This window comes from Martes martes (assembly GCF_963455335.1).
Source record: "Martes martes genome assembly, chromosome: X".
Classification (NCBI taxonomy): Eukaryota; Metazoa; Chordata; class Mammalia; order Carnivora; family Mustelidae; genus Martes; species Martes martes.
The window spans coordinates 36694311-36708044 of NC_137897.1; the positions used below are offsets into that span (position 1 = coordinate 36694311).

The 13734-nt window shown below is 41.8% G+C and overlaps 1 protein-coding gene across 1 annotated transcript in view; it reads left to right on the forward strand.

The window, feature by feature from the left end:
- Positions 1-13734, forward strand: part of MAOA (monoamine oxidase A) — a 67841-nt gene that overhangs the window by 27015 nt on the left and 27092 nt on the right. The window contains exon 3 of the mRNA XM_080794995.1: positions 2355-2492. Coding sequence (XP_080651121.1) covers positions 2355-2492 — 138 coding nt within the window. The remainder of the gene's footprint in view (positions 1-2354; positions 2493-13734) is intronic.

Genomic DNA, 13734 nt, shown 5'->3' on the forward strand with positions numbered 1-13734 from the left:
GGAAAAATTTAAAATAAAGTTGTGTATGTAGTTAAAGCAATATTTAGAGGACGATTTATAGCCTAAATTCTTCCATTGGGAAAGAAAAAAAGGCTCAGTATGAATGAATAAAGCATGTGAGGAGTTAGAAAATTAAGAATATAATAAATCTAAAAGAGGGGGAAATAGCATAAATCCATGATACAGAAAATAAATATTCAATGAAGAGGATCAATGAGACAAAGGTTGATTCTTTGAAGAAACTAAAAATAGAGAAGTGTCTGGTAAGATTTCTCAAGAAAAAGAAAAAAGAGACATCTCGAATAAACAATAAAAGGGATGAAAATGTAGATATAACCAGTGATTCAGTAAAGAATAAATGGAGAAAGGATGTCATTAACTTTAAACCAATAGTTTTGAAACATACACAAAGTGTATAAGGAAAAATATGTTTACCAAAATTAACTGATTTAAAAAGAAATAGAAAATATGGGTCGTGGTTTAGCCTCAAAGTAAATCGCATCTCATAGTTTAAGATTTTTCAACAATGGAAACAGCAAGCCTAGATAGCTTTAGAATTATATTCTACCCAATGTTTAAAGAATAAATAATTCAAAAAAATAAAGAATAAATAATTCTATGTATATACAAACACTTCCAAAGACTAGAAGAAAGTATGATCACTAATTTATGAGATTAGCAGTACTCTAACACAAAGGGGAGACTAGGGTTGTAGAAGAATCTGAATTTCACTCATGAACTTGGCTACAAAAATCCTAAAGAAAATGTTAGCAAAGCATATCCTGCGATAGAAAGATAATATCAGGTTGTGTTTGCCAGGAAGGCAAGTTGAATGATACTAGACAATCATTTTTCTGGAAGTAACACTTAGGCGAATTGCCCCAACCCTTCTACTAAATGCAAGGAGATTGGACAAATTGCACTGTATACACACGAATCTTCAAAGCATCAGAGAGCTAAGAATGTAGTGAAGAATCACTGGGCCGTTATCAGGAAGGTTTGGCCTACTTTTCCCCTGGAAGGTGGGGAGGGCGAGGGGGAGTTTACTGACCACTGAAGAAGCAAGTGAGAGTCTGAGAAGGACTTGAAAAAATCATCCAAAGCTAGAGCAACTGAGGGTCAAGTCCAGAGCCCACAACACTGTGTGCAAATGGAGGGAGGCATTGGTACAGCTCTCATGCTTTGGGTTGGCCTGTGTCCTTGGGATGAGCTGTAAGAAGACCGGAGTGTGTGTGCATTTCAGCCTGGCTTCAAATCGTATCAGGCCCAGGAAATTCAATAAAGTTATCTTATATTATAAGGGCCCCCAGGTGTTGGGCAGAAGCAGACAGAAATCCTCTATGAGAAAGATATCTCCTAGGATTCGAGTTAGTTTGTATTTTTTCAAATTCAATGAGTGGCACTCAGTAGAGAATAATTAGGCAAACAAGGAGGAAAGGCAACATGGATGAGAATGGATATAGACAACAAAACAGAAGCAGACCCAAAAGAAGTTATTACAAAAACGCGGAGGTGATGTAAGTCACCAATATCCAGTCTATTGATTAAATTTCTGGGAAATGTGTTCATAAAAAAGCTGGAGAAAATGTAGAACTGCCCAAAAGAGGGGAAAGTAAATTTCTGTTTACGAAGGAAGGTTTGTATATTTATAAAATAATTTGTTAGGTCTAATGTGAATATTTTTATAGCTTTGTGTACCTTTTCTTGTGATATATTCTTCCCAGCTAGTACTTTATTTTATTTTTTATTTTTTTAAAGATTTATTTATTTGACAGAGAGAGAGAGCGCATGAACAGGGTGCAGGGGAAACGCAGAAGGCTCCCTGATGCGGGGCTCGGTCCTAGAACCCTGGGATCATGACCTGAGCTGAAGGCAGACACTTAACCGACTGAGCCACCCAGGTGCCCCCTGCCGCCCGCTAATATTTTAAAATAAGATCAAGAGCCCATCAGTGTGGGCTGATTTAAAACTTCTTCTGTTGGAAATCAGAGAATTAGGCCTACAGCAACAACCCCAAAGAAAAACATACAGAAAAACCTAAATGCTTTGAAAAGGATCTAGATTGGCAGAATGTACTACAGCATTTTTTATTTGTGATACGTGTCATTGCGGAATCGGCCTCCCCGGTAACTATACAAATGGGATTGCTTTGTGATGAGTGTCGTACTGGGTTGTTCCTGGTCCTTGGGCGGAGGAGAAAGGGTTGCTGTTTTCAGTTGCACTCTCTAAGAGAAAAGCAAGGCACATGTGAGTTGTAAATAATAATTGTTTTTGTCTTTAAATAAGACATCGGAGCTTTTTTTTTTTCCCCCGAGTTTTAACTGAAGTCTTCTGGCCACTTTTTCTTTCTACAGAATGAACATGTCGATTACGTAGATGTTGGCGGGGCTTATGTGGGACCAACCCAGAACAGAATCTTACGTTTATCCAAGGAGCTGGGTCTAGAGACTTACAAAGTGAACGTAAATGAACGTCTTGTACAATATGTCAAGGTAAGTCTGACATTTTACTCAACTGACCAGTGGGAGAGCACTGTATTTGGGAAAGTATTTGTTTTTGTTTTTAGTTGTTTTTTTTCTCAAAGCCATTCTACCAGTAGGCTGTCAGCTCTACAGTAGTATTCCGTGTTTTCTTTTCCTTTTTCTTTTTAAAAAATCCTTGTGGACTCTGGGAATCACTGCCGGCATCAGGCCTCTGCTCGGCTCTCCTCCACATCACCCACTGTAGCCCTTGAATTCTCCACCCTCACCCCAGTCCATCTGGAGTAGGGGTAGGAGGCTCTCAGCTTTTTTTTTCCTCTTCACCCTTTATGGAATGTGGGGGACGGGGAGATGAGGGGAGCGGGAGTTATCTGTGGTGGGAGCGCACGCTTGGATACGCGTGTGCATGCATACACACACACACACTCACATACACAGTGTCCCAGGCAGCCCCCCAGGCACCTATGAGGCAATTCTAAGGCCCCAAGGAACACAGTAGTCTGAGGCCATTTCTTAAGACTGAGCAGGTTATTCATTCTCATTCTTACCTGACATTTCTTTTTTTTTTTAAAGATTTTATTTATTTATTTGACAGAGATAACAAGTAGGCAGAGAGAGAGAGAGAGAGAGGAAGGGAAGCAGGCTCCCTGCTGAGCAGAGAGCCAGATGCGGGGCTCGATCCCAGAACCCTGGGATCATGACCCGAGCCGAAGGCAGAGGCTTTAACCCACTGAGCCACCCAGGCGCCCCCTTACCTGACATTTCTTTGCACACTTTGATAATTTCCTCTGTGTCACGCCTTGACTCTTGGGAAGTCTAGCTGGGTTGTGCAGTTTCGTACTGTTGAAATGAGATTATTTAAACTCTGCTGACATCCACGCAGGAAACAGCAGCTGTTGCCAGTGTTATTCTTTCATACTGAAGCCCAACATGGAGCAGCTGGAGTCTGGAGATGTGCCTTGAGAGGTCACAAGTTCTCTGATCTGCCATTGCAGTTTACTCATTCTTTATTTTTTTATATATACATTTATGTATTTATTGGAGAAAGAGGAGAGAGTACAGCGGGGAGGGGGCAGAGGGAGAGGGAGAGACTCCTTTTTTTTTTTTGTATTCAGTTAGCCACTGTATAGTACATAATTAGTGGTAGAGTCTTAAGCAGACTTGGGGCTGAGCACAGAGCCTTACATGGGGCTCGATCCCATGACCCTGAGATCACCACCTGAGCCAAAACCAAGAGTCAGAGGCTTAACCCACTGCACCACCCAGGAGCCCCTCATTTACTCATTCTAATGCCCGGATTCCCACACAGGTAACCACATCACTTCTCAACAACTCTCCCCGCTCCCCAGGCAATCAGACTCCACACCTGCAGGGACTTCTGAAGCTTGGGGTTGAGGGAACTTGTGAGGGTATGCACGCTGATGCACAATCAGGGAAATCTGGGGAAATTCCGATAGCTGGTTTGGGATGGTTTGGGATGCTTGGGAGAAGAGTCTGGCAAAACGGAGTTCAGAAATCCAGGGAGGAATGAAGAAAGTATAAAAGTATAAAAAATGACGCAAAGCGTTGATGAACGCAGGTTTCCAGAGGCTTCACGATCACAAAGGGAGAACACCCCTTTGCTTCCCCACTTTCTCTTTTCTGCATGGGATGGTGTTTCCCTGGACTAGGCAATAACAACACTGAGAATGGTAGCAACTAACATTTGCTGAGCACTTTTACGTGTGTTAGCCTATGTGTCGTATTTGCACTCAACTACTAATTACACAAACGGTCACGCCCATTCACTCACCCCCCCAGTCCAACTGAGAGACAAATGAGTCAGGTGATTGTCCTGGAACCTGAACAGACTTGTGCTTCTAATTTCTTCCTCTTGAACATTCAGGAGCTGAGAGGTTTTTATTTTCCCTGGAGGCTTACAGTAAATAACAAAGTGGTCTTTTTATGCACAAACTCCTTACATCTACTCTGTTAGGCAGGTACAGTTGTCCCCATTTTACAGGGGAGAAAGCTGAGGTTCCGCAAAGGAAAGCAACTTGACAAGGCTATGGAACTATTAATGGTCTGCCTCTCCCCTGAGCTCCTACTGTTCATCAGTTTTAGGACTGACTTAACAGATATGCACCTATTTAAGGGATGAAACTAAACACCATTCTTTTCATCTAAGACCTAATCTCACCTAAAGTAGATGGATTCTAGAAGTTGGATTAAACAGACCATCCCCTCACATACCTTAACCTGCCAAAGAACATGTGTTTTCCCCCAAGTTAGACAACAGTGTTAAGGTAAAACAATAGTGGATCAGTTATAGGTTAAGTTATTTTACCTGAATGAATGCCTTTCTGCTAGGGTTCCAGTAAATCGTATCATTTCTGCAATGAGAAATATTCAGTGGGGTTGATGTTTTTATAATGACCAGGAAGTTGTAAAGCGAGGAGGCCAGATTAGGGGAGTCTTATATTCCATGTAAGATTATTAATAAACCATACGGCAAAAAATAATTCCACTTATTTAAAAATATATCAACCCTCACTGTTCCGTCCACTTCTGGGGGGAAAAAATTGATCTTTTCCCATCACCATAGTGCATGGGGTTAATAATGCAAATTATCTTCATGGCACTCTCTGCATTGGCTCTTGTGACAACCCGAGCTTCTATAATCTCCCACAGTGCTTTCTTTTCAGTAAATACCACCAAAATGGTAGTGGGTGAATCACCAGAAGATTGCCATTGTCTAGTTAAAACTAAGCCGTATTACTTATGGTCCAGGTTGAGTTAGCTGTTAAATTTTCCCAGTATGCAGCTGTAAGAACGTCTCAGTTATTTCTTCTGGCAGAAGACTGTAGTGCATCAAGTTTTGACGTGTTCTAGGATGATTTTTATTATTCATCAAAGAATTTTTCGTAACCCTTGGTAGATCGCGTTGACAGTGCAAATTTTGACACAACAGTGTGGAGTTCCAAGCCTGCGCCTCTGAGCTGAACACTCTTTCCCTTCTCAGGGAGACTCCGTCTAATCACAGAGAGTTCATGTCATTATTGCCAAATTCATTCATTAGTTCAATAAATAGTTACGGTAGAGTCTTCTCTGTACAAGACACTGTTCTAGGCTGGAAATGGTAGACACATGATCAAAGTTTCTGCTTGCATGGAACTTACCATTAGCTAACATTTCTGCCTGTATCCTTCAGGCAGATCTTGTGAATAGAATACCTATCCTAATTCTGGTTTAGTAGATCCTGATTCTTTTCTCTTCAGTTTATTTATTTATTTTTTTAAAAAAATAATCTCTACACCTGACCTGGGGCTTGAACTCATAACCCCAAGATCAAGCATCCCATGCTCTACCCACTGAGCTGGCCAGGCCACCTAGTGGATCCTGGTTCTTATAGAATAGGTTTTTGAACAGATTTTATGAATGTGGTGAATTTGATACAGGTCTGTTTAGGAGATTGTATCTCATTTGTGAAATTAAATTAACCATGTTGTCTTTACCCTAAAAGGTGGATTTGAAGTGACGTCAGCTAGGTGTGTCTGAAACACTCTCTTTATCACTTCTTTTCCTCTGGATGGTGTAAGGCAAGTAGATGGACTTGAGTGCTTCTTGGATTGATTGATCGGTTACTTGCATTTGTAAATTAGATGCACCATCATTACAATTATTTTATGAGTAAATTTCATGGAGTTGTGGAGACTTTTTGTTAAATTTTGCAGTGCTAAGTCTTGGAGAAGGAGGAAGAAATGCTTGATTTCTTTTTTCTTTTTTCTTCTTTTAATTTATTTGTTAGAGAGAGAGAGAGTGTGCACAAGTAGGCAGAGGGAGAGGGAGAAGCAGGGAGCCTGATGTGGGGCTTGATCCCAGGACCCGGATATCATGACCTCAGCCGAAGGCAGACGCTTAACTGACTGAGTCACTCAGGTGCTCCTGGTTTTTTTTTTCTTTTCTTTTAATGGGTTCTTCCAAATATTTATAATGCAGGTACGCTGTAGAGAGGGAGAACACTGCCTCGAGAGATGAAGCAAGGCATTTGGAAGGCGCCGCTCTGAAGGAGAAATTGACACATTTATGCATTCCCACTTTCTCCCTAAATAAAAATGGAAACTCTAAATATATGCCACACATTTCTTTTTAGAGAATGGTGTGACAAAAATTTATTTAAAACAACGTAGGCTTTCCTGATAGTAACAGCTCACCAAGCAAGTTTTCCTAGTATGGGTTCTGTTCTTCGCACAGCCGTTTACTTGAGGTTTCTATGCCAACGACTGAAATCAAAGGCTTTTCAGAATGTGTGTGCTCTGGAATACTAAGTAAAAATTTTTTTGTTTTTGCAAAGAGGTGAACTCTGTTTTAACCAGGAGGCCGTGTTGAAAGCAGGGGATTTATTTTTTCTTAGTTTGTCTAAATGCTTGCCAGAAATAACTGTATCTTTGACCCCTTGCTTTATAATAGAGTGTTTCTCTAGGATTAGGGACACATATTTTTAAACTGCTTTCAACACCTTTCCGTATCAACTCACAGAAGGTATATCTTTTGTGTTCAAAGAAAGTTATGCTTTCACTTTCAAGTCTGCTCAGTGGGAAAGGCAAGGAACCAAAGGCTCTTGTAGGGGTATTGCTTGTTGTGTCTTTGTCTCCTTTCTTTTAATCACTTATATCCATCCCTCCTCACTCCATGCACAGGTGTTGCCTTCCATCTGTAATGTGCCTATACTTGTGTCGCCTCATGTGAGTTGCCTAGTGATCCTGTGAGGTAATAAGAATCCCCTCCATCTTACAGACGAGAAAACTGAGGCTCAGATATCTTAGGCGCCACAGTCGGGCTTTCCATGTCTTGAGCCCAGGGTTCTGTGGGTTATGTCACATCGTTCCCTATTCCACAGGCAGAATGTCAACTTGTAAATCTCTGTAAGAGACTGCTGTGAGGTATGATAAAAATCACCTTACCCCAAAGGGTTCTGAACTCCTGACATGCTACTCAGGCAGTAGGGACTCCTGTGGACCTGGCCTCCTGTGGACACAGGCACTGGGAGCCATATGTGGTTCCCTTTACCAGGGTGGCTGCTTCTCTTGCATCCTGAGCCATAAATCTGGAGCTTCTCGGGCCTTCAGTGAGCACCTGACTCCCAAGGAACCCCACAGAGAACCCCAGTTAGGCTCAGCAGGCTGAAGACTACAGATGGTTTCTATTACAGTGTTAGACTAGTAAGTCTAGAGGTCTAGGACATGCTTTGGAATTGTTGGGTATATATTCGTTTTGTTAAGTGATTTATGTGAACCCATTAGTCAAAGTATGATCTAGATAAGAGTACCTTATTTTATGCTATTATGTGTATCCTCCCTGGCTTAAAAAGAGAAAAAAAAAAAGATTAAGAAGAATAAAAAAGACTAGGTGGCCCAGTTGGTTGAGCATCTGACTCTTGATTTTGGCTCAAGGCATGATCTCATAGGTCATGGGATCGAGCCCCACCTTGGGCTCTGCACTCAGTGGGGAGTCTGCTTGAAGATATTCTGTTTCCTTCTCCCTCTGTCCTTCTCCACTCTCTAAAAATAAATGAGGCTTTAAAGAAAAAGAGAGATTTAAAATAATTTGTATATTATTTTATTATTTATTATATATATTATTTCAGGGTAATTATTTAGGGTAGAGATAAAAAATTGGGTAAGAAGGGGCACATGGTAAATGGGCAGGTGCTCATGATAAGAAATTCTGTTTGTTTATAGAAATGAAGTAATATAAGAAGGATTATTTGCTTTCTTCTCTAAATTACAGTTATACCTGGGTCTTTAAAAGCAGAGAGACTAAATATGTTCATCTATCAAGTATTTAGTACAAAGATATATGGACGTCGCTTGTTAAAAATAGTTTTTAGTAACTTCCATTCTTTTCCACCCTCCACTTTAAAAAGACTTCATTTCTTTCTCTTTTTTTTCATTTATTTCTTATGTTTACGGGAAAGCATAATGACAGAAATTACTCTTAAAGCCTTGTACTGTTTAGAAAACTAGGTCAGCATTAACCATTTTCTCTCAAAGCCTCCTTTTTCCTATAAACTTTCAGGGAGAAATCTCCCATTTAGTTTGTAGAGCAGAAAACTTCTACTTGGTTGAAGTGACAGCCCAATAAATAGAAAAGTCAAGTGAATTGTTAAATTTTTTTCCTTCCTTTTTTTTTCCTTTTTTAAAAAAAAAATGTGGAAGCGCCTGGGTGGCTCATTTGGTTAAATGTCTGACTCTTAATTTTGGCTCAGGTCATGATCTTGGGGTCGTGGGATTGAGCCCTGCCTCAGGCACCACGTGGAGCATGGAGCCTGCTAAAGATCCTCTCTCTCCTTTTCCCTCTGCTCCTCCCCACCCCACATGGGTGTGCGCTTACGCGCACGCACGCTCTCTCTCTCTCAAAAAAAAAAATTGTGGTAAAATACACATAACATAAACGTTTATCTTCTTAACCATTCGTTGTACAATTCAGCGATGTCAGGTGCATTCACATGATTGTGCACCCATCATCCATTCACAAAACTCTTTTCATCTTCTTGTTACTCATTTTTAATAAGGCCAGTTCATTACGGCAATCCCTATCTTAGCATTCACTGAGAGTTGACTTCTGTGACTCAGTGAACTGGCTTTCAGTGGCAGCGCAGAAAGGGGATTCAGTCAGACATGAAGGATTTCTCTAAGGCTGTGGAACTTTGCAGTCACCTCCTTAAGTGGGGCCTTGGCATTGTGGTTAATGGCAAAAAGAACCTTGTCAGTGGAATGAAGCGTCACATAAGCAGCTTTCTCAACGGAAATTGCTCTCGTCTCCATGATAACCCAACTGCTAGAGGTTCTGAGCTTTCAGGTTAAATGTTGCTAGTTTGAGGTAAAAAACTCCTTTTTTCCTCCCCCTCCTTTCTTCATCCCTATTTTTGCTTCCTCCCTGCTTTCCCCTCTGCAGGCCCTACTTTACCCAAGAGCACACACCCACTATCATAGCCCAAAGAAATAATCATTGGTCCTGAAGTTTCTAACTTTTGTAAAGTAGCCTTCTAACAGCTGAAACTGAAACACCATTGAATGTCCTTATAAATCCCATACCTGGTGCATTCTGGGCACTTCCTGAAGAAGGGAAGTTCCGGTGTCCCATGAGCACATGCTGACCCAACCAGAAAGTCTTTGCGGTCATTTCCCTGTCCTGCCATTTAATGGGATCGATGCTGCCATAGGTAGCCCTCTATTTCAGGCCTGGACTCTCAGCTTTTTCACTTCTATGTCAAGCTCATTTGAATGAATACCTTTTGAAAACTGGGTGGACCACAGAGTTTTAGTAAGTGAGTTTTAGTAAGCAGTTTTCCTTACTTTCGAGATGGGAGAAAGTTGTAAGAATGCAAGTGTTTGGTTCAAGGTCCTACAGAAGTGAATGAGAGAGAAAGACAGACAGATGTGAAAGCGTAGTTGATAACTAACCTTAGCAAACAACAGACCTTGAAACTGAAGAGACAAATAATGATCCTAATGTGGATACCTTCTATTTGAGCAGCCCAGTACTGTCTTCATAACACTTCATTTTGTTGTTTGCTTTGTGTTGGGGTCTCATGCAACCAGAAGATGAAAATTCTAGGTGGAATGACAGAAAATGTGAATGTTAATTGTAGTTAAATGCAATGAACACTTTGATCCCGAAAACTGTGGAAATGAGTCCTTTCCATTTAAAGGACTTTTCTCCTGTCAGGTTTTTCAAACAGAGGGATCGATTCCTGAACTACTAGTCTGTTTCCTTTCATTCTCACAGTGCTTCTGTAATTTGTCAGACTCAAGTGATACACTGGGAACCTCAGGCTGAGATTTAATTTTGTGTGTTTGCCAAAGTATCCGGTGGCCTAGTTTCCACAGCCATCTCCTGCAGATAAATGTCTCTGAAAAAAACCTCAGGCTTCAGAGACAATGGGAAGAAATCACCACTGGCCCACATTTGCTGCCCAGCAAGGGTCATAAAAGATGCCTCCAAGGCACAGATGTGGGCACCGTCACTAATCTACATAATTATATGGGCCAAAGAAGTCCTGAGTATCTGTGACTCTTCCCAGTTGGTAGACTAAAAAAAAAAAAAAAAAAAAAATCCTTCTCTGATGGTCACATGTGGGGAAGATGGTGCTAAGGATCTGATGGCTCCCAGTCCCCTCTCTCTCCCACATCTGCACCATCATGATCACGGTAGCCATTGCTGAAGTAACTCCACGCAGATCCAGCGTCGTCCATTGGGATACACAAGGTGAATGCACTCAGTTAACAGCCAGTCTGGCAAGAAGTTCTGCTTTACCCTTGACCCTCTCTACCTGCTCTGACGTACTTTCTCTTTGTCCTGCCCGGTTCCCAGGGGCAGAGAGTTCCAGGCTCAAGACTCAGCACAGAGCTCTTGCAATTTCAGCTAGACGCACAAGTGATTTCATTTTATTTTTCCTATTGACCCAGTGTTGTAGGATGACGTGCGTTCTTGTTCAGGAGACATCCGCAGGAGACTGTATTCCCATGAGGAGCATTTGGAAAATAAATCCGCTGGTTATCAGGGCTCCTCTTTCTAGCCCCTCTTCTCCCATGTCCCCTTGGACCCCTGAGAGCGCCAGCCAGAAGAGGAAGAAAGCATGTCTAAGGGAGTATTTTTCTAAGCAACATTAATCCCAGCAATGCTTTGCTAGAAAGGGAGTTTCTTGGTCATATACACGTGGAAATGCTCCATGTTCCGTCCCTATCATTGAGTGCCAAGATGTTTGTTAGCAAATTAGGGGTCCTATGAGGACGAGCAGAGAATTAAAAAAAAAAAAAAAAAGAAAAGCTGTTTAACTATAAGCCAGGATTTCCCAGATTCATGACCATGGAACCCATTTTTACATAGCATCCAGAAATTGCAGACTGAGAAAGGCTCACATAGGAAATGGTTTTAGAGATTTTCATCTTTTTCTCTTCCCTTCAATACCTTACACATAGGGAGTTCTAGTAAATCTGTTGGTAGTATTGACTACGGCTCTTTTAGAAAAGGTGTGTTTGTGGAGTTGATCATTAAAAACCAGTGTTAAATTGGCATTCATTAGAGATCTTGTCTGAGCTGGGAAAAGAGGGAGTTGTTTGTGTAGAAAGAGGCTGGACTGTTTCTGGAGCCTTGTAGAGCTAGATGTGAGATCAGATGGGCTATACATGCAAGAATTGTATTCCGCCCACTTTTTAAAAGATTTTAGTTATCCATTTGAGAGAGGGAAAGCAAGAGTGAGAGAGAGCACAAACAGGGGGAGGGGCAGGAGGAGAGGTAGAAGCCGACCCCCGCTGAGCAGGGAGCCCGACTCCGGGCTTGATCCCAGGACCCTAAGATCACGACTGAGCCAAAGGCAGACGCTTAACCGACTGAGCCACCCAGGCGCCCCTGTATTTATTTATCCCTTCAATTCCTCCATTTAACGAGCATTTCTTGGAACCTTGGTATATACAAGGCAGTGTAGGAGATATAAACAAGTGTGAGACATCGCCCTTCTTGTTTGTGTTCAAACTAGTCAGGAAAGTTCTTACATAAATCAGTTTAATGGCATAGAAAATAGTGAGGTGTCATGGGCAACAAAGTGTTTTAGTCTGCCAGAGGAAGCAGAAGTCATTTCCACCTTCCTCTACTAGGTAGGATCTTTGGGACTGTGTTTGTCTCAGAGCTGTATTTACTCATGCCGACAACCTCCACACATAGAAAGCACATCCTAATAGACTCCCAATGGAGGATCCAGCTCAGGGGCACTGCGGGTCCCATCTTCCTGACATGGAGACTGAGGCCCGAGGTGGGGGCACAGGAGGGACTAAGCCAAGAGCGTACAGTCAGGAACTCTCCTTCTGCCTCTGCCAAGGCACCAGCTGGGATTAATTATACATGTACACACACATATACATACCCACATAGATGTTAAAAATCTAATACATACGAAATGTGAACCTCTAACTATCTTCAAAGATGTAGTGAGCTTGCTAAATTCATCAAATTTATTATCCTGTGATGCATCTCACTTTTGATGATCACAGGATTTTAATTAGAAGCAATGAAAACCAAGAGAAATCAGACATGAAATCCAGGCATAGTGATATGGAAGATGTAAGGAGCAAGAATAAAGCAACTAAACAATTTTCCTAAAAAGATTGACTATATATTTATGTATTTATTTATTTATTTGAGAGAGAAAGAGATCACGACAGAGCCTGATTTGACTTTGGCCATCACCCATCATTAGGGAAATGCGAGTCGAACTACAGTGAGGTACCGCTTTGGCCCCGCCAGGCTGGCTAGAATCAGAAAGTCAGTAACAAGTGTTGGTGAAGAAGTGGAGCCATCGGAACCCTCATATGTCACTGGTGGGAAAGTAAAATGGTGCAGCTGCTTTGCAAGATAGTGCAGCTGCTTTGGAAGATAGCAAAATGGGGTGGGGGGAGGGTGGAGAGTGACTGTTAATGACTAAGGGTTCCTTCTTCTGGTGACAAAAATGTTCCAAAGTTAGACGCCATAATGGATGCCCGACTCTGCGAATATACCAAAACCCCATTGAATTATACACTTTAAATGGGTGGATTATTGAGGATGTGAATTTTTTAAAAATATTTTATTTATTTATTTAAGCAAGAGCGAGCACGAGCTGGGGGGGGCAGGCAGAGGGGGAGGAAGAAGCAGGCTCCCCACTGAGCAGAAAACCTGATGCGGGGCTTAGTCCCAGGACCCTGGGATCATGACCCAAGCCACCCAGGCACCCCTCAAGTACGTGAACTATGTCTTAATAAAGCTGTTCTGGAAAAGCAGCCACTCATCCTCATAGTGTAACATTTTCATCTTTTTTCCTAACTGCCTGTTTCTCCAGAGTTAATGGCATTCGTGAAAGAGGAAAAAGATCTGTCAATTATCTTTACTTACTCAAGAGCCTCCAGAAGAGGTCATGTTGTTGCTATCTTAATTGTTCTGTTTTTTTGTTTTTTAGATTTTATTTGTGAGACAGTAAGAGTGAGAGCAAGTGCTCACACAAACAGGGGAAGCGGCAGGCAGAGGGAAAAGCAGACTCCACCACTGAGCAGGGAGCAGGATGCTTGATCTCAGGACTGTGGGATCATGACCTGAGCCGAAGGCAGACGCTTAGCTGGCTGAGCCACCCAGGCATCCCTTAATTGCTTTTTTTGTAATTTCTGTATAGAACTAGAGTCCCTTGGGAAAGGCAGCATAGCTTCATTTGAAACCTTTCGTTCTTAATTCTGTGGCATCATTT